The 26,057-nt window shown below is 48.9% G+C and overlaps 2 protein-coding genes across 2 annotated transcripts in view; both read left to right on the forward strand.

Annotated features, from left to right (window-relative positions):
* Positions 1-14,134, forward strand: part of TRPM1 (transient receptor potential cation channel subfamily M member 1) — a 41,175-nt gene extending 27,041 nt beyond the window's left edge. The window contains exons 18-27 of the mRNA XM_056866029.1: positions 870-992; positions 1,433-1,564; positions 2,573-2,701; positions 3,707-3,958; positions 5,426-5,600; positions 7,236-7,256; positions 8,170-8,314; positions 11,064-11,266; positions 12,274-12,406; positions 12,925-14,134. Of these exons, the coding sequence (XP_056722007.1) occupies positions 870-992; positions 1,433-1,564; positions 2,573-2,701; positions 3,707-3,958; positions 5,426-5,600; positions 7,236-7,256; positions 8,170-8,314; positions 11,064-11,266; positions 12,274-12,406; positions 12,925-14,134 (2,523 nt within the window). The remainder of the gene's footprint in view (positions 1-869; positions 993-1,432; positions 1,565-2,572; positions 2,702-3,706; positions 3,959-5,425; positions 5,601-7,235; positions 7,257-8,169; positions 8,315-11,063; positions 11,267-12,273; positions 12,407-12,924) is intronic.
* Positions 14,135-18,317: 4,183 nt separating this feature from the next.
* MTMR10 (myotubularin related protein 10) overlaps positions 18,318-26,057 on the forward strand; it is a 31,549-nt gene continuing 23,809 nt past the window's right edge. The window contains exons 1-2 of the mRNA XM_056866139.1: positions 18,318-18,371; positions 21,331-21,391. Coding sequence (XP_056722117.1) covers positions 18,318-18,371; positions 21,331-21,391 — 115 coding nt within the window. The remainder of the gene's footprint in view (positions 18,372-21,330; positions 21,392-26,057) is intronic.

The raw sequence follows: 26,057 nt of genomic DNA on the forward strand, positions 1-26,057 counted from the left end.
TTTGCTTGCTTATTTTATTTGTTTGAAATGCCGACTGGCTGCCTTCCTTCCCCGCGGAGCTCAGGGCGGCTTAGAGACACAGATCAAAACACGTCAAATAAAATATATGAAAAACACAAAACCATATATATATTTTTAAATCACTACTCAGCGCTGCTGGTAGACTTAACCAAATGCAGTCCTAAATAAATCTGTCGTCAACTGCCTCCTACAGATCGAAAGCGAGGGGTCCGGGCGCGTCACCCTGGGGAGGTTGTTCCACAGTTGTGGAGCATGTGTTGATTCTGAGGCTATGAACTCTTTAGGGGGCCGAGCAGCTCTCCTCCGAGGAACCTCTAAGGAAGGGTGGTGGTGGTTAGGTTAGGTTACAGAAAAAGCACCAAAGGGAAGGAACTATGTAAAGTTTATAAAGGAAGGGGGGCCAGGATAAAAATACCCCTTATGTTCAATTGGCCAAGCATCATTTCCCCCCTGCCCTAAATACACAACAGCATCTTAGATACGTGCAAATGTGCCATCAAGTCGCAGACAACTTATGGCAACCCTGGCAAGGGGCTTTCAAGGCAGGCGAGAAGCAGAGATGGTTCGCCATTGCCCCTCTGCAGAGCCTTCCTTGGTGGTCTCCCAGCCAAGACTTATAGCGACCCCTGGCAAGGAGCTTTCAAGGCAAGTGAGAAGCAGAGGTGGTCTGCCATCACCTTCCTCTGCAGAGTCTTCCTTGGTGGTCTCCCACCCAAGTACCGACCCTGCTTAGCTCCCGAGATCTGACAAGACCAGGCGATGTCGCCTTTCCTTTCATCCGCCATTTTGATTTTATTATTTCTAAACCGTGAAGATATCTTAGGGCAGACACGTTTCTTCTTCTGCAGGTTATCATGGGCATCGTCCTCCCGCCCACCATCTTGTTCCTAGAGTTCCGGACCTCCGATGACTATTCCTACCAGACATCCAAGGAAAACGAAGGTGGCAAAGACCGGGATGAGGATAATGCGGTTAGTGGTGTGCATTGCCAGTACTGTGCTTTTAAAATGCGAATTACTTCTACTGTATATCCTCCTCTCTGTGAGCCTCGTTGTCATCCCCAGCCAAACAGGTTTTGTAGGCTTTTGAAGGAACACTAAAACCTAAAAAACCTGTCTGATCAGAGACAAGATAAATTAATGTCGATATCATGAGCAAGAATGACCTTTTTGTGCTGCTTATTTATTTATTTATTTATTTATTGTTTCAATTTAATACCCCGCTCTCCCCGGCCGAGACCAGGGTCAGAGCTGCCTACAGGGAATAAAAAATTCCTAGCAACCATTACCCATCTTTCAGTCATTTTCTCTCTCTTTATCAATAACTTTGAATGGTAACTTTATAGACGGACTCCAGAGGTTAAAAAAAGACCCTACAATAATAAAAAAAATAAGCTCTGGTCGTCTTTCAGGATGGAAATGTTGATACCGGTTCCCGAAAAGGCGACGAAGAGGACGGAGATAAAAAGCAGAGGAACCTTCCTATTGGGAAAAAGATCTATGAATTTTATAATGCCCCGATCGTCAAGTTTTGGTTTTACACGGTATGCAAAATCACATCTCTTGCAAAAAGATAATTTTCTCTCCCCATTGTTGATGTCTTCATAAGCGACACCAAGCTAATTCCATATGTTTTCCAGGACACTCTCGCCTTGGACATTAGTTTCAGAGGGTGGCTGGGTTGATCTGTCGTAGAACAGCCAGATCCAAGTCCAGTAGTGCCGTAGAGACCAAACAATGAGGTTTTCAGGGGATCAGCTTTTGAGAGTCAAAGGTATCTTATGAAGGGATCTTTGACTCTCAAACGTTTATACACTGAGCCACAGTCCCTCCTCAGTCCCACACCTATCTCTTTTCATATGCGTTTTGGAAGCATCATGGAAACCTGACCAAATGTACAAGAGAAGATCATAGAATCATAAGTTGGAAGGGACCACCACGGTCATCTAGTCCAACTCCCTGCACAATGCAGGAAATTCACAACTACCGACACCCCGAGTGACCCCTACTCCATGCCCAGAAGATGTCCAAGATGCCCTCCCTCTCATCATCTGCCTAAGGTCATAGAATCAGCCTTGCTGACAGATGGCCATCTAGCCTCTGCTTAAGAACCTCCAGGGAAGGAGCGCTTGCCACCTCCCGAGGAAGCCTGTTCCACTGAGGAACCGCTCTAACTGTTAGAAAATTCTTCCTAAGTTGTCTGTTGATTTAATTTCAACCCGTTGCTTCTGGTCCGACCTGGGGCAACAGAAAACAACTCGGCACCCTCCTCTATGTGACAGCCCTTCAAGTCCTTGAAGATGGTGCTCATATCCCCTCTCAGTCTTCTCCTCTCCAGGCTAAACATACCCAGCTCCTTCCACCTTTCCTCATGGGACTTGATCTCCAGAGAATTGAGATGAGAACTGGCTTTTGGTTTCCAGGGAGGAGAGTGGGACTGCAGTGTCACCATTGAAATCCAGGAGATGTGCAAATGAGTGAGTTGCAAGAATGCCTTTTGGGTTGTTTTTTTTTTGAAGAAGTCATAGCAAGTTCCTTTTCTTCTTCCCCAGATCTCCTACCTGGGTTACTTAATGCTGTTCAACTATATCATCTTGGTACGGATGAATCGCTGGCCGTCGATCCAGGAATGGGTGGTCATCTCTTACATTGTGACTCTGGCCTTGGAGAAAGTGCGAGAGGTAATGAGGGTATTTCCATTTCCGGGCCTTTGGAATACCTACCTGCGAGGATGCAGGAAGAGGAAAGGATTGAGTGGTGTGTATTCCCCAAACTGGGATAGTGAACAGGAGGGGGAGAGAGAAACAGAAATGAGGGTAGCCCCTTGAAGCAGAGCAGGGGTCCTCAACCTCTCTGAGCCTGTGGGCACCTTTTTATTTTGGCTGCCACAGAAGGCAGAGCCAAACAGACAGGAAGCCCAAGTGTAAAAGAGAAGAGAGGTAATGTTAAAAAGGCACTGGGAAAGAAGAGGGGAGGTTCTGTGGCTCAGTAGAGCATCTGCTTGGCATGCAGAAGGTCCCAGGTTCAATCCCTGGCATCTCCAGTTAAAGGGACTAGGCAGGTAAGTGATGTGAAAGACCCTTTTCTGCCTGAGACCCTGGAGAGCCGCTGCCGCTCTGAGTAGACAATACTGACTTTGATGGACCCAGGGTCTGAGTCAGTAGAAGGCAGCTTCATGTGTTCAAGTGTTCAAGAGGGAGAGAGAATAAAACAAACACTGTGGTGACAGCTTCTACGGAAACAACATTATTTTAATCTGAATAGCCAATGGTATCTTCTGTGGCCAATTAGAGGCCCTGATGGGCAAGAGCCCCACCTGGCCCCACCCTGCTTCTAAAAACACGTGGTGGACGCCAAGAAAGCTGTCAGCAGGTGCCATGGCTCCCATGAGCACCATGTTGGGAACCCCTAAACTAGTCGGTGGGTAAGACGGAGGGTCACTGTCTGATTCCAGTGACTGACAAACAGGGAATACTGGGGGAGGAGATAAGACCCTGGAGCCGACGTTCCCAGTTCGAGACCCACTGGATGTAGGCCCACCTTTCTGGGACACAACTGCCATTGGGAAGCTGTGAAGTCCTCCAACTCTTTCTCCCCATTTATTTTTCAACTGCACCTAGCAGACTCTGCCTCTTTTCTCCTCTTTTCGATCCGATTCCCCACCACCACCACTGTTTTCTTTTCAGATTTTGATGTCGGAACCGGGTAAACTAAGCCAGAAGATAAAAGTGTGGCTGCAGGAATACTGGAACATCACCGACTTGGTTGCGATCTCCGTGTTCCTGATCGGGGTGATGCTTCGTTTGCAAAACGAGCCGTATATGGGCTACGGGAGAGTCATCTACTGCGTGGATATAATTTTCTGGTACATCCGAGTATTGGACATCTTCGGCGTGAACAAGTACTTGGGGCCGTACGTCATGATGATTGGGAAAATGGTAGGTATCTGTGGATTTGGGGGCCCTGAGGTGCTGCGGTCTGAGTGTTGAACGGGTGAAGAGGTGCCAAACACAATGGTGGAGCAACTATGTAGAACGTTCCCAAGCGAGAAGTTCTGGGAAACCAGGCCGGAAAGCAGAGGCTTGCTGGAAGCCTCGGAGCCGACCTGGAGAAAATGGCTCCCATCATGCTAATGCATCCTGGATTAATCGGGGAATATGTCTGTGCTACCTATTTATTTAGTTATTTACAAAATCTACATGCCACGTTTCTGCCCAATCAGGGCCACTAAGGCAGCTAACAGTTAAAAGAAAACATTACCCCCCCCAAATCATAAAAACCAATTAAAACCAACACTAACATATTTAATTGGATTTATTTAAAACATTTATTAGCTGCCTTTCTACCTTACAGCAGGCTTGTCCAAACTGCGGCCCCCGAGCCGCATGCGGCGCAGGACAGCTATTAATGCGGCCCAACACAAAATTGTATACTTAAAACGTTATGAATCAGCTTAAGTGTTAGTGTATTTTATGTGCGGCCCAAGACAATTCTTCTTCTTCAAATGTGGCCCAGGGAAGCCAAAAGATTGGACACCCCTGCCTTATGGGAACTCAAGATGGCTTACAATATAAATGTCAATAAAACATAATAAAATACATAAAGCCACCAATTTAATAATTATTTAAAACTGCTGATACAGAAGAGCTAAGATTAAAGTCTTATCACACCCAGTCCGGGAAACGTTTCTGAACCCTTTATAATACGGAACATTTCTTCCCCCACCGCACCTCATTTTCCCGTTTTGGTCATGAAACCGTTTTGGAAGCATATAATGCCCGTAACATCCCAAAACAGTTTTATGACGATGTAAAAACTGCCATCCTGAATAAAATCAATAAAAAGCATCCGAGAGTCAAAGCTCATACCCCGAGAACAGGGCCGGATTTAGGTTTGATGAGGCCCTAAGCTATTGAAGGTAATGGGGCCCTTTATATGTCCAGCTGTCCTTTGTCAACAACAAATTGTCACTGTTTTTTGCATTGAATATATGCTATATGGTAATTTATGCAGAATGTAGGCACCCTATATATAGAAATGATCAAACCAGTGTTATTTTAGGGAGCAAACTAGCAGGCGGGGCCCATTACTTACATCATAGGAGCCTACACAACACAAAACACTGTTGCTGTACGTAGGTTTTATTTTATTTGCTTTTTATCTTGTATTTTGGAAATGTACATCCAGGTTTTTTTTCCTTTAAATTTTTTTGGGGGCTCCCAAGAGAGTGGGGCCCTAAGCTATAGCTTGTTTAGCTTATGTGTAAATCCGGTACTGCCCGAGAATCTCGTCGGTCTCGGAGGTGCTCCTGGACTCGAACCCAGCTCTTTTCTCCGCCCACGCTCAACCCACGCGCACGTGCTCTCGATAACGAGGTGGCGGGTCCGGGCTCTTTCCCCGCACAGATGATCGACATGCTGTACTTTGTGGTGATCATGCTGGTGGTGCTGATGAGCTTCGGGGTGGCCCGGCAAGCCATCCTGCACCCGGACGAGGAGCCCTCCTGGCGGCTGGCCCGCAACATCTTCTACATGCCCTACTGGATGATCTACGGGGAGGTGTTTGCAGACCAGATAGACCGTAAGAGCAGAGTTCATAGTAAGAATTCTGGTTCCCTTTTCTGGAGGCAGATGATCTGATCCAAATTAATTGGTGTCCCCTGTATTAATTTGGAGCCACCGTTGCTTGTTTCCTTTCCTGCCGTAGACTAGGCTGTGCATGGGACAGGTACGTTTTGTCTCCCCCTTGGGTTGCCAACTTCAGGTAGGGAAACTCCTGGAGATTTGAGGCAGGGTTTGGGGAGGGAAGGAACCTCAGCAGGGTATAATGCCATAGAGTCTGTCCTCCAAATCATCCATTTTCTCCGGGGAATCTGATCTCTGTAGTCTGGAGATGAGATGTAATTCTGAGAGAGCTTCAGGCCCCACCGGGAGGTTGGCAACCCTATCTCCCTCTCAACTCAGCGCTGCACCTACTAAGTAAAATATACTCATTGTTTTTTAAATAACTTGAAACTTGCTTTGTTCCTTCTCTGCGTACAGAAAACCTTTGCACCTCGTAAATATTATTTCCCGTAAAAATTTGTGCACAGGCCAGAGTATAATAAACACTTGGGGGTCTATTACCCCATCTGGCACTGTTCCCAAACATTGCTGGCCCCAAGACCGTGGGTTGTGGCCTGCCCAGAGAATGGTCAACACATGAAGCCGCCTTTTCCTGAGAGGCCTGGTCTTCCTCTAGCTCGGTAATGCCGCCAAGGTCTCAGACCTAGTAAGGTTTTTCCCATCACCTTCTACCTGAGATTCTAACGGTTGAACCTGGGATCTTCTCCATGCCAAACCTGGCCCCTTTCCTATGACGCCTGCACAAATGTCCAGAGTCAGGACCTGTGGGGTGGGGGGATTCCAGATGTGTTAAATTAGCCGAATTGATGTCGATTGCGGAATCGAGATTTCCTTGGCGCAGAATTTGGGACGTCTGCGCGCCAGGCTCCTAAGCGTTCCAAGCTCCAATAGCTCTGTTTTGGATATTTGACACCATGGTGTACATGAGAGCCAGAGTGGTGTAGCGGTCGGGGCGTTGGACCAGGATCTAGGAGACTCAGGTTCGAATCACCACTCTGCCACGGGAGCTTGCTGGGTGAGCTTGGGCCAGTCGCAGACTCTCAGCCTAACCTCACAGAGTTGTTGCGGGGATAACATGGAGAAGGGAAGAAATATGTAAGCCGCCTCTGGAGAAAGGTGGGATATACGTGAAGTAAGTAAGTAAATAAATAAAAACTCTCTCCCTCTAAATGATGGAGTTTCTGTTTTTCCTGGGCTGCCCATGCTGCCCGTCTTGTGATTCCTTCGTGGTGTTTTGTGCCTGGGGTGACCGCCGTCTTCCTCGCATACGTGAGATAGCTCCTCCTGTTGTCGTGGATCGTCTGCCACCTGCCTGTTGTGATTTGGTTTTGATTTCCCCACGTTTGCTGCCTTCCGTAATGTTTTCGGTGAAGACAAAGAGAAACGGAAACGGCAGGGCCCGATGTCGGAACCGTCGTCTCCATGCATCTGTCTCGCCTGTTATTGTGTCTGACAGCCTTATCATTCTCTGGCAGCAGAAGAGCTCCAATGTTGCATGTTCTTTGCTTTCCTACTGTTCTTTTGTGCTTTCCTTTTTTATGACTCTCTTTTTTTAAAAAAACGCATTCTTTGCTTTCGGAACGCCGCGTAGTCTATGCCATGGAAATTAACCGTAAGTGTTTGTTGGACATTGACAAATTAATTGAACATTTTGATTAATTAATCCCTTCCCCCCCCCGCAACACTGAATGCATTGTTCCTTATTAATTAGAACTCTGCTTAACTTCTGTGTGCAGTTATATACACACAATTGTCGCTTGGCCGGTCTTGACCAGGTTTCTAATTCCCTCTGCCTTAAAGAAAGGGTCCTGTACTGTTAGGGTTGCCAGGTCCCTCTTCGGAACCGGCAGGAGGTTTTGGGTGTGGAGCCTGAGTAGGGTGGTGTTTGGGGAGGGGGGGGACTTCAATGCCATAGAGTCCAACTGCCATAGTGGCCACTTTATCTAGGGGAACTGATCTCTATAGTCTGGAGATCAGTTGTAATAGCAACTCGATGTTGGCCTCGATGTTGGCCTCAGTTGTAATAGCGCCTCGATGTTGGCCACCCCATGCCCATCGTAGCTCCATCCCTTTGGCCTGCCTAGGGAGCTGCCATTTTTCAGATCGAAAGCTGGCAACCCTATGTGCAGAGGGGGAAATTGGGGGATGTTTGCCTGTGTATGGCATCTTCCAGGGTGTGTTTAGAGGCCAGACTTCCCGATGTACGAAAAACCCACAAGTAGGGTTGTCAGGCCCCTCTTCACCACCAGCGGGAGGTTTTTGGGGTGGAGCCAGAGGATGGAGGGGTTTGGGGAGGGGCTTCAATGCTGTAGAGTCCAACGGCCAAAGTGGCCATTTTCTCCAGGTGGACTGATCTCTATCAGCTGGAAATCAGTTGGAATAGCAGGAGATCTCCAACTAGTACCTGGAGGTTGGCAACCCTACCCACGAGAGCCACTCCGGTGCCCCTCCCCCCCCAGTTCTACGGGGTGCCTTACTATAACTCTGCACCGCACATTGTCACGTCACGTCCTTTTCGCCCTCAGCTCCTTGTGGGGAGAACCTGTATGATGAAGATGGCAAGCGCCTTCCCCCCTGCATCCCCGGCGCCTGGCTGACGCCCGCCATTATGGCATGCTACCTGCTGGTGGCCAACATCCTCCTGGTCAACCTGCTGATCGCCGTCTTCAAGTAAGCGCCCCGCTGCCGTTCCCTCCCTGTGCAGATGTGCTGTTCTTGCTTTTCTCCGAGGGCCCCACATCAATTACCTTGGACTTGCAAACGATGCCCAGACCTTACCCTGAGTGAGCCCTTGCGTATGTATCGCTGCAAAATTGGAATAGATTTGTTTATTTAGTTTCAGAGGGGGCAGCAGCTGTTGGTCTGCAGCAGAAGAGGGAGATTCGAGTCTAGTAGTACCTTAGAAACTAATAAGATTTTTGGGGTCTGAGCTTTTGAGAGTCAGATAACTGACGAAGGGAGTTTTGACTCTTGAAAGTTGATACCTCCAAAATCTCATTGGTCTCTAAGGCCCTGGGACTCAAATCTAGCTATTAATTTATTTAGATTGCCTTCTTCTAGCATTTTATCTTCGCTGCCTGCTTCTCTTCCCAAAAGGGGAGGGCGTGCTAATATTTACCGCTCCGTCACACCCTTATCTTTTGCTGTCCATGCCCCAAACTAGAGAGCCGGTAGGTGTTGATAGAGACCGTTGTCTTGGGCGTTATGCCCAGGGCTGTGTTTCTGAAAACCAGCTTCTCACACAATCCTTCTTTTATTTGCCGTCTGTGGCAGAACGTTCAATAGGAGAAAAGGTCGTGCATTTTGAAAGGAGTCCCATGCCAGTCACATAGCTAAATTTCTCTCTTTAAAGAGAGAGAAAGCGGTTCTCCGGCACACACAATGGGGGTTATCTGGAGGGACCGCGAACAAAATCAGCACTGTTGCAAGTAGGTCAAGCTGTTAACTCATCCATGCTTGGTAGGAGCTGGAGAAATGGGCTGCACTTCCTGGCAATGGAAGAGCCCCTTTTCCCATCCAGAAGATTCCCATCCAGAAGGAGAAGACTGAGAGGGGATAGGATAACCATCTTCAAGTGTTTGAAGGGCTGTCATATAGAAGATGGTGCCGAGTTGTTTCCTGTTGCCCCAGAAATCAGGCCAGAACCAATGGGTTGAAATTAAATCAAAAGAGTTTCCATCTAGACGTGAGAAAGAACTTTCTAACAGAGCAGTTCCTCAGTGGAACAGGCTTCCTCTGGAGGTGTTGAGCTCTCCTTCCCTGGAGGTTTTTTAAACAGAGGTTAGATGGCCATCTGTCAGCAATGCTGATCCTATGAGCTTGGGCAGATGATGAGAGGGAGGGCATCTTGGCCATCTTCTGGGCATGGAGTAGAGGTCACTGGGGGTGTGGGGGGGAGGTAGTTGTGAATTTCCTGCATTGTGCAGGGGGTTGGACTAGATGACCCTGGTGGTTCCTTCCAACTCAATGATTCGATGCTTCAGTGGCATCATCAACAAAGAAGCTCCCCTTGAAATGGAAAGGAAACGTGACAAAGGTTTTACGATGAAACAGTATTACACTAAACCAACACGTATGATTAAAATCGTCACCCTAAAACATGCCGCAATAAGTTGATTGGCTACACTCAACTCAAGGAGCGCCTTAGAGACAAATATTTCAGGGGTATGAGCTTTCGAGAGTCAAAGCCCCTTTCATTAGATGCAAGTAAGAATGGCAATCCCAGCGCCCTTATATCCCAGTGTGACGGTGGGATAAAAGAACTTGGGGGGGGGCTCCATTCCTACTTGTATCTGACAAAGGGATATGAGGGCTCAGGAATCTCCCATTTCCACTTGCGTCTGACAAAGGGAGTTTTGAATCTCGAAAGCTTATACCTCGAAAATGTCAGTCTCTGAGGCGCAGCTGGATTCAAATCTAGCCATTCTGCTGTAGACCAACACGAGTACCCTCCGAAACTAATTGCATCATTGGCTGAGATCTGAATCCTTGAGAAGGAAACTTAAATTGCAAGGATCCGGGCTCAGTTCATCTCCCAAAAGGTTTATACGAACAAAGTTTTGAATGTAGGTTGGGTAGGTTCTCCCCCACCCACCCACCCCTGAGAAAGGGGAGATTTGAAAGGCCTGCTATTTAGTTCAAGCTGATCAGCATTTAAAAAGCGAAACACCGTGAAGCTTCGGGGAGGGTTTGGATTTCTACAAAAGAGCCTTTCATCGCCTGAGCACTTCATGTAGCATCAGGCGCCAGGAGATGATGTTAGCCACGCTCGGTTTCTGCTGGGCTTCAAACAAACAGCTCCATTAGGGATGACATTTTGCCGAGACCTGCCTCTGTGATGTGGACGGTGCTGGGAGCCTACTTGCCGCAATCTAAGCCAAGCCTGGGCACATCCTATCTTCCTCTGTGTCATGCTTCATGCAGCCAACCGGGGCTAGAAAACCAGGGGTCTGCCTTGGACCATCCTGGCTCACACCTGAAACCTGTAGCATCCCCACACACACATCTGGAGACCAAGAGTTTCCATCTAGACATTAGGAAGAACTTTCTAACAGTTAGAGTTGTTCCTCAGTGGAACAGGCTTCCTCGGGAGGTGGTAAGCGCTCCTTCTCTGGAGGATTTTAAGCAGAGGCTAGATGGCCATCTGTCAGCAATGCTGATTCTGTGACCTTAGGCAGTTCATGAGAGGGAGGGCACATTGGCCATCTTCTGGGCATGGTGTAGGTGTCCCTGGGGGTTGTGTGGGAGAGGTAGTTGTGAATTTCCTGCATTGTGCAGGGGGTTGGACTAGATGACCCTGGTAGTCCCTTCCAACTCTGTGGTTCTATGATTCTATCTGAATTCTGCAGGTGAATTCTTTCTTGATAGTCCTTTCCAGTGTTCATGGGGCTTTTTTTGTTTTTTTGTGTTTTTTTTTCAGCAATACCTTCTTTGAAGTCAAGTCCATCTCCAACCAAGTCTGGAAGTTCCAGCGGTATCAGCTGATCATGACCTTCCACGACCGACCGGTCTTGCCTCCCCCAATGATCATCTTCAGCCACCTCTACATCATTTTTGTTCGCCTCTGCTGTCGCTGCAAGAAAAGACGGGAAGGGGACCAAGACGAGCGGGACCGAGGACTGAGTATGGGGAGGGCTGGCGGGGCTGTAACCGCGGGCTAATGGATCTCCGTAGCTGGGGACAGGAAAGAGCGCAACCGGCCCCTCACAAGCCCTGTGGAACCCACAGGATTGCCCCTAGATATTTGTACGAGGTGGCATCTCCGTGTTAGGCAGGGGTGGAAGTAACTGAAATTTCATACAAGTTTTGCCTCTCAAAAGTAGAAGAAGGGGTTACCACTGTGGACACTTCCTTGCTGGTGGTGAAAAGGGCTGTCAAATCACAGCTGACTTACAATGACCCTGGCCACTAAGATGGATAAATGCAGAATGATATAAACAATAATAAAAGCTCTAATGGAAGGGGAAAGAGGAATATCTCAGTGGAGGCAGAGCCATAGTTTTGGTGCTATGACTGAGAAGGTTTCCACTTTGCAGAACGTGCAGTTCATTTTTAGCCTTCTGTGCAGTCCAAAATTGGGACTGTGCACGCGCAGGCCAACCTATCACCCACCCATGTGCCGTCCCGGTGTGTGCCTACACAGAAGACAACTCGATGAACAACAGTTACAGAGTGAGCCTACTGCTAGAGCTCATTTCAAGCTGTGTGAAACTAACATGAAATCGACATGAATCATAGAGTCTTAGAGTGGGAAGGGACCACCAGGGTCATCTAGTCCACCCCCCTGCACAATGCAGGAAATTCACAACTACCTCCCCCACACACACCCAGTGCCCAGAAGATGGCCAAGATGCCCTCCCTCTCATGAACTGCCTAAGGTCATAGATCAGCCTTGCTGACAGATGGCCATCTAGCCTCTGCTTAAAAACCTCCAGGGAGGGAGCCCTTACCACCTCCCGAGGAAACCTCTTCCACTGAGAAACTGCTCTAACTGTTAGAAAATTCTTCCTCATGTCTAGGTGGAAACTCTTTTGATTCAATTTAAACTCTTTTGATTTAATGTAACTCCGGGGCACTCTGGCAGGCGTGACTGAAGGAATGCATCCCCCTTTCTCTCTCTCTCTCTCCAGAGCTCTTTCTGAATGACGAAGAGGTGAAAAAGCTGTACGAGTTCGAGGAGCAGTGTGTGGAGGAGTATTTCCGGGAGAAAGAGGACGAGGAGCAGTCGTCCAACGACGAACGCATCAGAGTCACTTCTGAAAGGTATTTGGCGAAAAGAGCCCTTTGTGCTTTGGCAGGGCAACGGGCAAAGGGGAAGTGTGGGGAGGGATCCCGGCGCAGCAGCGGAGCACCAACTTTGCATGCGGAAGGTTCCGAGTTCAAATCTCCGCAGCCCCGGCTGAAGCAGTCAGACAACCGAGCTGGGAAAGACTTCTGCCAGAAATCTTGGTGATGTACTGCCACATGAACACATGAAGCTGCCTTACACTGAATCGGACCCTTGTCCATCCAAGTCAGTATTGTCTACTCAGACTGGCAGCGGCTCTCTGGGGTCTCAGGCAGAGGTCTTTCCCATCACCTACATGCCTAGTCCTTTCCCATCACCTACATGCCTAGACAATACTGACTTTGATGGACCAAGGGTCTGATTCAGTAGAAGGCAGCTTCGTGCGTTCATGTGTATTATTGTCCAAACTGATCCTTACAACTCTCAAGAGGTCAACAGGCCTAATCTGTGTTTCTTAATGAATTTCTTCTCCTCCCCCCTTTCAATTCTGTAGAGTCGAAAACATGTCTATGAGGTTAGAAGAAGTGAATGAAAGAGAGCATTTCATGAAAGCCTCCCTTCAAACGGTTGACCTCCGACTTTCTCAGCTGGAAGAGGTCTCCAGCCGAATGGCGAACGCTCTGGAGAAGCTGGCAGGGATTGACAAATCTGAGCTGATTCACACTCGCTCGCGGGCTTCCTCCGAATGCGACGCTGCCTACCTCCTCCGGCAGAGCAGCGTGAACAGTTCCGAGGGCTCCAGCGTGTACAGGTACCACGTCGTCGGCGACGAGCTGGCGTACGACGACATGACCATCCCCATGTCCCCTGCTTTGGCGCTGCGTAAGGCAGATTCCAAAATGCAGCTGGTCCCAGAGCGCCAAGGGAGTCTCCGGTCTGCCTTGAGCAGCTCTGCAGATCACCACAAAAACACCTTGGATGTCGCCCGTACCATCTCAAGAGCCCGCTCTGGTTTGGGCGTCGGGCAGGAACACTACAAGGGCGAAGAGGCCGTACCCCCAAGCCTCAGTCCGGTGGAGATCGTGATGAATGGACAATCTACACCCGGGCCTGCTCTTCAAACTACTCATTTAGCCCTTGAAAGGGCCAAATTAGAAGCCGCCATCTCCTACCCCCTGGACAAAACTATAGCGATGAGGTACTATCCTGCAGAGACATTCAACACCTCTCAGGAAACCATGATGAAGTCGCGGAGTTATGTCTTTGCGCAAGGAGGACGGATGGTGGGAGGTGTGAACAGCTGGACGACGGGTTACGGTAGCATCCTGGACCAAGTGTGCCCATCTACGATTGAACAGTGGACCGCCGAGTGGAAATACGAGCTGCAGCAGAAGCTGGCCAGCGACCCCCCTCCGGAATACCCGGGCATCGTCTCCGAGGCGGAGATGCAGGCCGAGCGGAAACCGCTGCTGACCGACACGGAAGACGACAGCGACGTGGGTGACGTTGCGGCTCTCAGTGCCTCCCACCCTTCCTCGCCCGCCCCCGCCGCAAGGGCCGATAGGGACAACCTGCTGTCGGTGGCTCCCGACAGGACTTGCGGGTTTCCGCCCATCCGGTCCAAGAGTTTACACAGCCATTCTCGGAAAGCCAAGTCAGGGAAGGACAGGCTGAACAGGCCGGGACACGCCAGCAGCGTCAGCAGCCTGGCGGTGGCCTGTGGGAACGCGGCAGAAGGGCAGAAAACGGAGACAGAATGCTGACACGGGCCTTTCCTGGCCAGCGGGCCGCCTTGCCAGACTAAGCCAACACACTGCGGAGTGGGCATCGCTTCCTTAAAGGGTGGGCTTGCCTTCAGTAGCTCATTGCGTTCTCTTTTACAGACAACGTATCGAGGCTCCGCTCCTTCTTCGGAAGCTCTTCGTGCCATTCGGGTCCAGGGCAGGTGTGGCATTTCCCAGCAGCTGGGAATGCCACAGGGAGCATCTGCTCGGCGTGCAGAAGGTCCCAGGTTCGGTCCTTGACACGTCCAGTTGAAAGGACCAGGTAGGTGGTGTGAAGGACCCGGAGAGCCTGGAGAGCCGCTGCCAGTCAGAGTAGACAATACTGACTTGATGGACTGAGGGTCTGATTCGGTATAAGGCAGCTTCATGTATTCATGTGACAGTCTTCAAGGGCACTCCCATGTAGAGCGCATTGCAGTAATCTAATCTAGTTGTTACCAGGACATGCACCGGAGTGGCAAGATATTACTAAGAGAAATTTGGGAGGGGCTGCGGCTCAGTGGAAGAGCCTCTGCTTTGCCTTCAGAACGCCCTGGGTTCAATCCCCGGCATCTCCAGAGAATAGGCAAGTGGGTGATGTGAAAGACCTCTGCCTGAGACCCTGGAGAGCCGCTGCCGGTCTGAGTAGACAGTCCTGACTTTGATGGATTGAAAGTCTGATTCATTATAAGGCAGCTTCAAGTGTTCATGTATGTTCATAGGACAACAGAAATTAGTTCCCCCAGGGAAAATGGCAGCTTCGGAGAGGAGAGGGTGGGCTACGCAGCGTCACACCCCTGCTGAGCTCCTTCCCCTCCCCAGGCTTCACCCCAAATCTCCAGGAGGTTCCCAACTGGGAACTGGCAACCCTATATGCTGGGTTCTTTGGGTTACGGCTTTTGTACCAAGCCTTCTTTCCATTCAAGGGTTCACATTGCATGATCAGCACCGTTAAATGGGGGAGTGGGGAGGTATTATTCAACAAGCTGCTTCAATGGCTTTGAGAGAGAGTGCTTACAGAAGAGGCTGAGGAGGAAGTGAAATGTGCTTTTATGAAAAGGGGATTGTCAGAAGTGGGCACTGGAACGCAGGCGGCCGCCCACCAGCTGCCAGAATCTCCCACGGAAATGTTGCAGCCGAGGATAAATTGAAAAGGGGGCAGGGATGGTATTCTCTCTGCCCACCCCACGCCCCGCTTATATGTCACAGAGCTGTTCGCACATCTGGCAGGGTGGGCGGATGGAACACGCTCACCCCATGGTGTAGGACTTTTCATCTACCGCTTGTACCTCCTGTATCGTCAGGGTGTTTGGGGAGAGACGATGAACTGGTTCCAAAGTAGGCACCGTCTGGTTTTTCAGTACCTGTAGTTTCTCACTTGATGCTGGTTACGAAACACACAGCCCAAGCTTTTGTGTGCAGTTTTCTAAATTCTGAAATGTGTTCAAATTACTGTACAGGTTTTTTAACCATTGTCAGAACTGCAGAACTTTCCCCCCCTCCAAATCCCACAACTTCATTTGTTTGTTTCTACAAAGAACCATGAAGGCGAAGGCGATCCTTGCCAGTTTTTTGTGTCTCCATCTCTGAAGTCTTTCAAACTTTAACTAGTTCAAAGGCTGTTGCGGATTTAAATGTCTTTCATTCTGTGCGCAAGGGTTCCCTTTTGCAATAATTTCTTACCTCTTCCCCAACAAAGTTAAAAACACATGCATCAAGGAAGAAGGCATTTCAGCTAACTGGGATGCTGAAGTTAATTTTTCACAGGTTGCCGGTCAAAGGTTTGTGCTTTTGGGATTTGCAGCCAGTAGTGCATGAAGGAGAAATTCCATTCCTCTTGTTTTCATTACAAGATCATGTGCAAAGCACCTTTGCTTGCCCAGAACGTCCTCTTTCTTGTGTCCAGAAACCAGCATTTTATATGAATATTCCAAAAAGATATAAAACACCACAAGCTGCCAACATCGACATAATCTTTACACCTGAAACCGGTTCCTAGGGTTGCCAGCTTCCAGGTGGTGCCTGGCGATCTCCTGGAATTACAACTGATCTCCAGATTACAGGACCAGTTCCCCTGGATAAAATGGGTGCTTTGGAGGGTGAATAAAGGGCTGACTCTGGGATTTTGCATTGGTTCCACTTTAGGCACAAGTCCAGGTAAATTCAGAATTCCATAACCTGTGGAGAAAATTTGGACGAGAATTTTGGAAGTACTTTTCAGTATTCACTACGGCACATACAAGATACCGTGCTCCATGCCGCTTTGTGCGACATAATTCTGACGTAATCTATTAATCCTCTTTCATTAAAATTGCTCCTTTATAAAACTGAGATGATTGTATTTCGCCACGCATCATTAATCCACGAATGACAGGGAACTCTCTTCAACGACACGTTTTCTGATGTTTTGTAATGGTTGAAGTGTATGTGTGTAAATTTTTTTTAAAAAATTGTATCTAAAATTGAAGGTTGAAATAAAAAATATTTTTTTTGAAATATGAAAAATCATTGCTTGCTTTGGTGCTTTTTATTTTTAAAAGCTCGGGGTCTCAGACAGCAGAAGAGACTTCTTTCCCCTGTGCCTGACCTGCTGCTAGTCAGAGCAGACAATACAGTCCCTAAGGGTCTGACGAAGGGTTGCCAACCTCCAGGTGAAGCCTGGCGTTCTCCGCAGAATTACAGCTGATCTCCAGCCAACATATATCAGTTCCCCTGAAGAAGGAGTTGGTTTTTATTATGCCGACTTTCTCCACCACTTAAGGGAGACTCAAACCGGCTTACAATCAACTTCCCCTCCCCACAACAGACACCCCTGTGAGGCAGGTGGGGCTGAGAGAGCTGTGACTAGCCCAAGGTCACCCAGCTGGCTTCACGTGCAGGAGCGGGGAAGCCAACCCGGTTCACCAGGTCCGCCTCCAAAACAGCCGTTTCCTCCAAGGGAACTGATTTATGTCGCCTGGAGATCGACTAATTCTGGGGGATCTCTAGCCACCACCTGGAGGTGGGCAAGGTTGCCAATCTCCAGGTGAGGCCTGGAGTTCTCCTGGAATTGCAGGCCATCTCCAAGCAACATAAATCAGTTCCCCTGGAGGAAATGGCTGCTTTGGAGAGTGGACTCTATAATCATTATAGGGTGGAGGGACCTCAGCAAGGTGCAATTATGGCATTATACTATAATGCCATAAATACATATATATGGCATTATACGGGAGATGCCTGGAGATTTGAGGGTGGAGGGACCTCAGCAGGGTGCAATTATGGCATTATGTCAAGCCGGTGCAATTATGGCATTATGTCAAGCAGGGTGCAATTATGGCATATATATGGCATTATACTATAATGCCATATATACATACATACATATATATATATATGTATGTATATATATATATATATATATATATATATGTATGTATGTATACATATATATGGCATTATACAGGAGATGCCTGGAGATTTGAGGGTGGAGGGACCTCAGCAGGGTGCAATTAAGGCATTATACTATGATGCCATAATTGCACCCTGCTGAGGTCCCTCCACCCTCAAATCTCCAGGCATCTCCCGCCCTGGAGTTGGCAACTCTGCAAGAGCAGAGCTACTTCCCTTCCCCCTTTGCACTGCTGGAAGGTACTTCCTCCCCCCCCCCCAATTCCCTGGTCTTGTTTCTTTCCCAGAAACCATTTCGTCTCTCCCTCCCGTTAAAAAAGAAAAGGAAGTTCGCTTTATCAAAGCGGTTGCTTTTTGGCCCCTCCGTCGACCCGTCCGAGGCTGACTCCCCGAGCAGGGCCTTGGAGGGGGGGGTTGCTAGGAAACGAGAGGCGGAGGGAGGAGGAGGTGGAGAGCCCCGCCTTCTCCCTCCCTCGAGCCGTGACGTAGAGGGAAGGCGGGGCTCCGGCCCTCCTCTCCCTGTCAGCGTCGTCGGCGATTTCTCCCGCCCACCCTCCGGAGGCGGGGCCGGCCGCCCGCCTGAGAAGCCGAGCGGCGAGAGGGGGGGCGTGGCCAACGGTCCAGCGCGTGACGGTGGCGGGAAGGGTCCAATCCGCGCGCGCGCCCCCCTCCGCCTCGCCGTGAGGCGGGGCGTGGAGCGCCGAGGGGGGCCGGCTTGACTCTCCGGCCGACGCCAGCGGAGCCTCGTCCGCAACGAATTAAACCGTTATTAACCGCCATTCTCGCCCTCGGCGCGATGTTTTCCCTCAGGCCTCCCAAGGCCACCTTCCGGTCCTACCTTTTGCCTCAGGTAAGGGAACCGGGGCGGGGGCGGAAGTGACGTGGGTCCCCTCAGGCCCGGGCCCACCCCGCTGGGGACCCCCGGGAGCCGGTTTCAGTCACCCCCCCTCCCCGCGCCTTCAATTATGTGGGGTGCACGGGATGGGGTCCGACACGTCACGTCTGAACGCGCGTTCCGAGGCCAGCGGGGCTGACCCGGGGCTGCCAGCTGTAGCGAGGGGTGGGGTGGGGAGGCTTGCTTGGAAAGGGGCCCGCTGCAAAGTCCCAGAGGCTTTCCCTACGGGGGTGGGGGAGAAATACGGGTTAAGGGCCCTTTATGGTGTTTGCATTAACGCACGCTATATAATGCTGTTATTATGCCAATACAGGTGTGTTTGTGTGTGTGGATTAAGGCTTGCACTTTGCAGGGCTTGCTGGTGATCCCGGGTCAGGGGTAAGCCGCAGACGTCAGCCGTGGCTCAGTTTGCAGAGCCTCTGCTTGGCATGCAGAAGGTGGCAGGTTCAATCCCCGGCATCTCCAGTTAAAGGGACCAGGCAAGGAGGTGATGTGAAAGACCTCTGCCGGAGACCCTGGAGAGCCGCTGCCGGTCTGAGTAGACAATACTGACCTCAATGGACCAGTCGTCTGATTCAGTAGAAGGCAACTTCATGCGCGTTCATAACATCGCATTTGCAAGGGGAGTTTTGCTGTGCAATCCCGCGCAGGGTTGCTCCAGCCTGAGCCCATTCCTTTCAGCAGCCTTAGACTGGGGCGACTCTGCCCAGGAATGCAGCCTTCCTCGGCTGGGACCGAGGGGAGGGGGCCGTGACTGAGTGGCAAAGCATCTGCCCGGCATGCACACGGTCCCAGGTTCAATCCTCGGCATCTCCAGTTGAAAGGGACCGGGCAAGGAGGCGATGCGAAAGACCTCCGCCTGAGACCCTGGAGAGCCATGGAGAGGGACCGTGGCTCAGAGGTAGAGCATCTGCTTGGCATGCAGACGGTCCCAGGTTCAATCCTCGGCATCTCCAGTTAAAGGGACCGGGCAAGTAGGCGATGGGAAAGACCGCAGCTGGAGACCCTGGAGAGCTGCAGCCCCGGACCGCTGACAGGAGAAAGTCAGGCTTCAGGCAGGAGGGTGGTTCTTGAACACATGAAGCTGCCTTATACTGAATCAGACCCTTTGGTCCATCAAAGTCAGTGTTGTCTGTTCAGACCGGCAGCTTGTTGAGAAGTCACCTCATGTATAAATTCGTCAGCTTTCTTCTTTGGTTAGTGATACAGGGTGATAGTTGTTTTTGGTGCAGTTGAACATACAGAAAACCCATTTTGTTCAAGAGTCAAATATAGCCGCCTTGTAACAAAAGCAAGTTACCAGCCTTTTAATAGGGCTGATCAGCTGTTGTAGCTGTTAAGCTTAAAGCTGTCTTTTTGAGCAAACTAACGCAAGAAGATAGCTGTTACTAAAAATCAAAGGCGTGGTGAACATATTCATGCTTCTCTGTGACAAAGCATACGTTTGTGAGCCTTGCTGTATGAGTAATTTTAAGTCTAAAAATGTTGGGTGGGGATTGCTACTTTTAAAAAGGGTGGGAACGGCGACATTCTAGCATGCCCGAATGCAGCCAAAAAAGGAAAAGCTGACACATGGTGCTTGTCAAAACTTGCTTACTAACCTTTTTTCGGGTCATTTCAAGCAGTAGCTCCTGAGCTTAGGCCAATCGGGAGCTATTTGTTTATTTATTTATTTTATTCTGTTTGTACCCAGGCAAAAGCCAGGCTTGTGGCGGCTTACAAACAAAATACAATCAATCACTGACTGAAAATTCAATTCAACAACAATTTTACATTTATAATAATAAAATCTCTTATAATTAAATAATAAAATCACTTCTAATTAAAATTTAGCATTGTTGTGAAGTGGTCTCTGCCCTCCCTCCAACAACGCAAGAGATCATTCCCATTACCAATATGTTCCTGAAATAATACCTACGAGTCCTGGTTACTTTGCTGATACCAAGTTGATAACCCCGTACTTTGCACGGCAGTCCACTCTTAAGGTGACCAGCCATGTTATCACAGTGCACTGAAATAACTGCAAAATTCTCCCTCTCCCATAATACTAGAACGCGGGGCCATCTGCTGAAGCTGGAGGGTGAGATTCAGAACAGATAAAAGGAAGTATTTTTTCACACAACGCATAGTTAAATTGTGGAACTCCCTGCCCCAGGATGTGGTGGTGGCTGCCAACTTGGAAGGCTTTAAGAGGGAAGTGGACATGTTCATGGAGGAGAGGGCTAATCATGGCTACTAGTTAAAATGGATACTAGTCATGATGCATGCCTATTCTCTCCAGGATCAGATGAGCATGCCTACTATATTAGGTGCTGGGGTACGCAGGCAGAATAAATGCGGCTGCAGTCGTCTTGTTTGGGGGCTTCCTAGAGGCACCTGGTTGGCCACTGTGTGAACAGACTGCTGAACTTGATGGGCCTTGGTCTGATCCAGCAGGGCCTTTCTTATGTTCTTATGATGTCAAAAGCTGGCTTTGAAGAGGATTCACTGAAAGCGCAAAGTTCAGGCAACTGACCTTGCATTGTGTGTCTTCCACATTGTGAAAACCATGCCTCAGCGGTCTGAACCGGGAAATCTGATGGCAGTTTCACAATTTGTTTTTAGGTACACACTTAAAAACGTAGTGTGTACACAACAAGTGCGTGTGTGTGTTTGACTCCACCAAAAATAGGGACTGGCGTCCTCGTGATCTGGGATTGGCTGTGGCTCTGAGCTGCATGTGGTGGGAAATGTATTTGTCATAGTGTAATGTGGGAAGCTAAGATAAGAGAGAGTGTATACTCAGCTTGTTGGAGGATCAGAGCCTTGGCGTCACTGTACAGATTTTCGGTGTGATTCTGGCTAGGGCTCTTCAGAAGCGATGCAGATCATTTTAGTAAATAAAGTGCTCTGTCTTATTGCTGCTTCATTTCAGGTAGAAGAGAAAGTAACCCCAGAACCCAGGCTAAAGAAGTTGGAACCGGTGCTGTTGCCAGGTAAACACTCCCTGCATATTCAGAGTCGGTTTTGGCCAGCGAAAACCGTGATGACTGCATGAACTTGAAGCTACCTGGCACAGAATCAGACCCTTGGCCTCTCTAGCTTGGTGTCGTCTGCCCTGGCCTGCAGCGGCTCTCTAGGGTCTCAGTCTGTGGTCTTTTCACATCCCTTGCAACGTTTTAGCTGGAGGTGCTGGGGATTGTTGGATGTTGCACCTTCTGCCTTCACAGGCTGAGCCCTGGCCTCCTCCATGTGCTAAGCTTGTACCACAACATATTCGTTCATATTTAAAGTGTCACCAGACTCTCTTGCTTTTCCTGAAGGATGCCATCTTTATTCAGCCATGTCTTCCGCATTGAGATTTCTGTTTTACTTGTATTGGTAACTTGGATGCTAGGTTTGAGTCAAGTAGTGACTTAGAGGCCAACAAGATTTTCAGAGTATGCTCGAGAATCAAAGCTCCCTTTGTCAGAGCTTTGACTCTTGAAAGCTTATACCTTGAAAGTCTTGTTGATTTCTATGCTGTGTGTCTGTGTGTAAAGTGCTGTCAAGTCGCAGCTGATTTACGGAAACTGATGGGGTTTTCAAAGCAAGAGACTTAACAGAGGTGGTTTGCCATTGCCTGCCTCTGCATAGCAACCCTGGTATTATAAAATGCTTACTGATCTCAAATCCTGCTCTTCGGTAGACCAACATGGCTATCCTCTGAAACTAGCCTGGATGCGGTACTTCTGATTTTGCTCTGCATTCTGTAAGTGTTTGCAAGTTCATCGCAAACACTTTTGTTTTTCTTCCTCTCTGTTAGGCTTCTCCGCTTTCTTTCGGGTGGTGACTCTTTACAGAACGAGCCTCGGTTTGTTTTCCACGCCCAAGGCACTGCTTGTATGCTTTAACGCCTTAAGGGTAATGACAGAGAGAGAGTGCATTCAGTGTCTCAGATATTTATCTCCTGGCTTTCTCTCCTTGAGCCGCCAGATTTATCCCTGGTAATAGGAGCTCCGTGGGCTGAGCAGAGGGACACCTGGCACAGATTGGATTTCAGCAACTGTTAACTACAGCAGAATCTCTAGGTTGTTTGCTCTTTCACACCTTCTGTCTTCAGCAGGTGTATGCTGTAGACCTTCCATGCGCGCACTCTCTGTTTTAAGTACACATATGTGCTTATTTCACAGTGTGTGGAAGCATAGCTGAGGTACTTGATGCATGATTGGCAAACGTGTGTGCTGATCAAGGGAGTGCTGACCCCAGCTTCCAGCTATGGATTTCCCTTCTAGATCATGTTTGCCTGTGCAAAGGGTCAGGAAGGGAGTGCGCTGTACATGGAGATGCATGGGTCGTGATCTTGCACTAGGTGCTCGTTCAGTCATGTTCATTGGATTAGTAGATATGCCCTGCTTAGTGAGGGACTTCTTGAGTTATCCAACATGTGGCATAAAGTATTTAGTTGTTCATAGAATCATAGAGTTCCTTAGTTTGCCTGTGTTTACACTGAGCCCTCCTAGTGTGCAGTCCCTCCGGCTTCTCTTTTGTCAAAGCTGATGTAAACACAGGAGCAAAGGAGCCGGCTTGTTCCCCTCATGCCTCAGTTGCTTCTGCCACAGCGCACAAAGCTTGGCTGTTTACGCTTAGTGACTTATTGGCATTTGAGATTTCTCCACTCCTGGCAGCATGGTCACCGCTGCCAAGCCAAGGGGGAGGAGAGAAAGGGCGGGGGCAGTATTATGAATTGCGGTTATCTTAAAGTAAACCCATATAGGGGGAGCGTAGTTCCTTCAGGGAAAACCGGCAGATAATTTTAGCATGACGCTCTGTTAACCGTGTCTGTACAGTGGGGTCGTTTGTAGTGTTTAGTAAGAGCCTTAGCTCTTAAGCTAGCAGAACTTGGTTTTCTCTGTAGAAGGATGGGCCAGTTTTCCTGTAGGTGTTGCACAAATGCATTTTGCAGCTTCACATGAAACACATAAAGATGCCTTATACTGAATCAGACCCATAGTCCATCGAAGTCAGTACTGTCTACTCAGACCGGCAGCAGCTCTCCAGGGCCTCAGGCAGAGGTCTTTCAACATCACCCACATGCCTAGTCCCTTTAACTGGAGCTGCTTGGAATTGAACCTGGGACCTTCTGCATGCCAAGCAGATGCTCTACCACTGAGCCACGGCCTCTTCAGCGGCAGCATTCTAAAACTGTGGGCGGCAGTGGGAGAGAATGGCTGTTGCTGAGGGCTGAAGAAAGGGTTGCTCTCAAGGCTGGCTGATCCTGCAAAGCCAAAGGGGGATTTGGATGCCTTGACAGATCAGAATATAGGCATCCAGTGTCTTCTGTTTCCTTTCTCTCTTTGGATGGGGGGCAGAAGGGTAAGCAGTGATTGACACCCTTTTTGGGGCGTGTGCTGAAGAGAACATAATGGAGGGGAGTTTACCCCTGGCACCCTAGAGCCCCGTGAACCCTGTTGAACACTCACACTGTTGATGCCATTGCAACTTTAGTGTTCTCTGATTGTTGTAGCTGTTTTGTTCTGTTTTTTTGCTGCTGCTTGGCAGCCTGGTGGATCCCCCCCTGAGGAGGAAAGACGGGCTGTGAACTTCTTCAAGAAATACATTAATATTTATAATAGCCAACAGAGATAGGGAACAAACATTGTGGTTGAAACTGCTTCCTTTTTTCCTTGCCTCCCCCCCTTCCCCAAGATTTTGCTGTGTTCTCCTTTGTGTTCCGCAGGCTTTGCAGGGCTCTTTATCTTAAAGCGGCATCTGCCAGATTTCTGATGCGTGTTTGCTTTCTGAGTTAAAAAAAAAAGGGAGGCACAGACTTCGCTCTTGGACTCCAAAAGGTTTACTTTTAGAAACACCTACGCTGGGCCACTCCTCCTTCTTTGTCCTGTTCTGACTCTCCTTGCCAACTCCCGAAGATTTTTTGTGTCCTTTATGAGGCCTGCCTTTATGTTCTCTAAGTTTCTCACTGTAACTGCGGGTGCTAGGCCTATTTTTTACAGAGGGTGAGATAAATTAGCACCTGGGCAGGGCTATTTTAGGCCACAGGTGGTGGCTGACTGGATAGATTTTCCCCCTCCTACAGGTGAAGCCAGCTGGGTTACCTTGGGCTAGTCACACTCTCTCAGCCCCACCTACCTCACAGGGTGTCTGTGGTGGCGAGGGGATGGGAAGGCGATTGTCAGCTGGTTTGATTCTGCCTCAAGTGGTAGAGAAAGTTGGCAGATAAAAAACAACTCTGCTTCTTCTTCTCCACGCAAAAGTAAGTTCTCATTATGTAGAAAAGTAGCAAGTCAGAGAAAAGGGATCTGGCCCATACGTCTCCTTGACAAGCTAGATTTCTACATGGAGAGGATGAGGGAGGGTGTACAGAGGAGAATCCCACCACATAGATGGCAGCCTGTATTCTGAACCATTCAGTTCAGAAACTGGTTTTACCACCACAGAAAGAATTAGGCCTTGGTATAGGTTTTTGTCTGGAAAATTAATTAACTTGAGCCTGTCTCTCCAATAAATTCTGCACCGAATTCCAGGTTCTGTATTTATGCAGATACATAAACTTGATTGAGCGGTGGCTGTAGTTATCAGCTAAAGCAAGCTCGTCCTCCAGCCACCAACTTTTTAAATTCCTGAACGGTCAGACCCGAAAATGACATATTCCCAAAACAAGGCACTTGGCTGGAGGGAGTTCTGGCCACTCCGACCTTCCTGTGTCATTTTGCTAACCAGTGTGCTTGATATTTGCAGCCCTGTAGCTGAAAATGGTGCCTGGCTGGGCAACAAATGAGAGCTCTGGCCTTAAATTCTGGCAGCTGGCATCAGCAAACGTTTTGTTGTTGTTTAATGTACGCTGTTACAAAAGGGCTACGCTCGAACAAAGGTGTGTGGATTTCAGGGGAGGAGACCAGGGCGCATGCAGGTGGGAGGTTTGTGAAGCGCTCTGCGGCCACCACGGCCGATCAAGCAAGCCGCGTCTCAAAGCCAAAAGGCTTGCCACTTCAGCCGTGCAAGCAGCTGCACCGGAAACCTCGAAGGAAGCGCAGAGTTCTTAAAATAGTCCCCCCGAGAGCTTTCCTCTTATCACAAGAGAGTTTACGGCTAGAACTGTGTTTTCTCTCGTGGGCCTGAGAAACTGAAGGCCAGGTTTATACTTGACAGACTGCAGCTGGAAGAAAGCCAAGGGTGTGTTGTGTGAGGTTAGACTCTCACAGCTACTAGTAAACAGTTCTCTCTTGCTTCTGGTTAGCGCAGAGCTAGGGCTGCCACCAGATTTGCAAAAGTCGTAGTCGATTAGTCGCATCAGAATTAAGCATAGTGTCAAGAACTCTGGAAAAAAAAGCAGGTTTCTTTGTTTATAAAATTATGCCTGCTTAGGTCAAGGCAGCGGGCACTGGTTTTAGTAGCAGAGGTGGTTCCTTCCTTCTGGGAGAGGGGAAGTGCTGAATCGCTGCTTGCCCACCCTCACTATTTTATGAGTTAGGGTTCACATTTTAACCAACCAGTTAACTGTTTAAATGTTGTGGTCCTAGTTACAAAGCACAAAACCCTTAATCTCTGGGGTGCTTGTTGGCAGGTTGCTACTACGTCAAATAGTGTTCCGGTTTGTTTGGATTTAATTTGACGTAATTGTTGCAAAGTGTTTATTGGTTAAAGCACAAATTAAAATAAAAT

This window comes from Euleptes europaea, chromosome 20 (assembly GCF_029931775.1).
Source record: "Euleptes europaea isolate rEulEur1 chromosome 20, rEulEur1.hap1, whole genome shotgun sequence".
NCBI classification, from domain to species: domain Eukaryota; kingdom Metazoa; phylum Chordata; class Lepidosauria; order Squamata; family Sphaerodactylidae; genus Euleptes; species Euleptes europaea.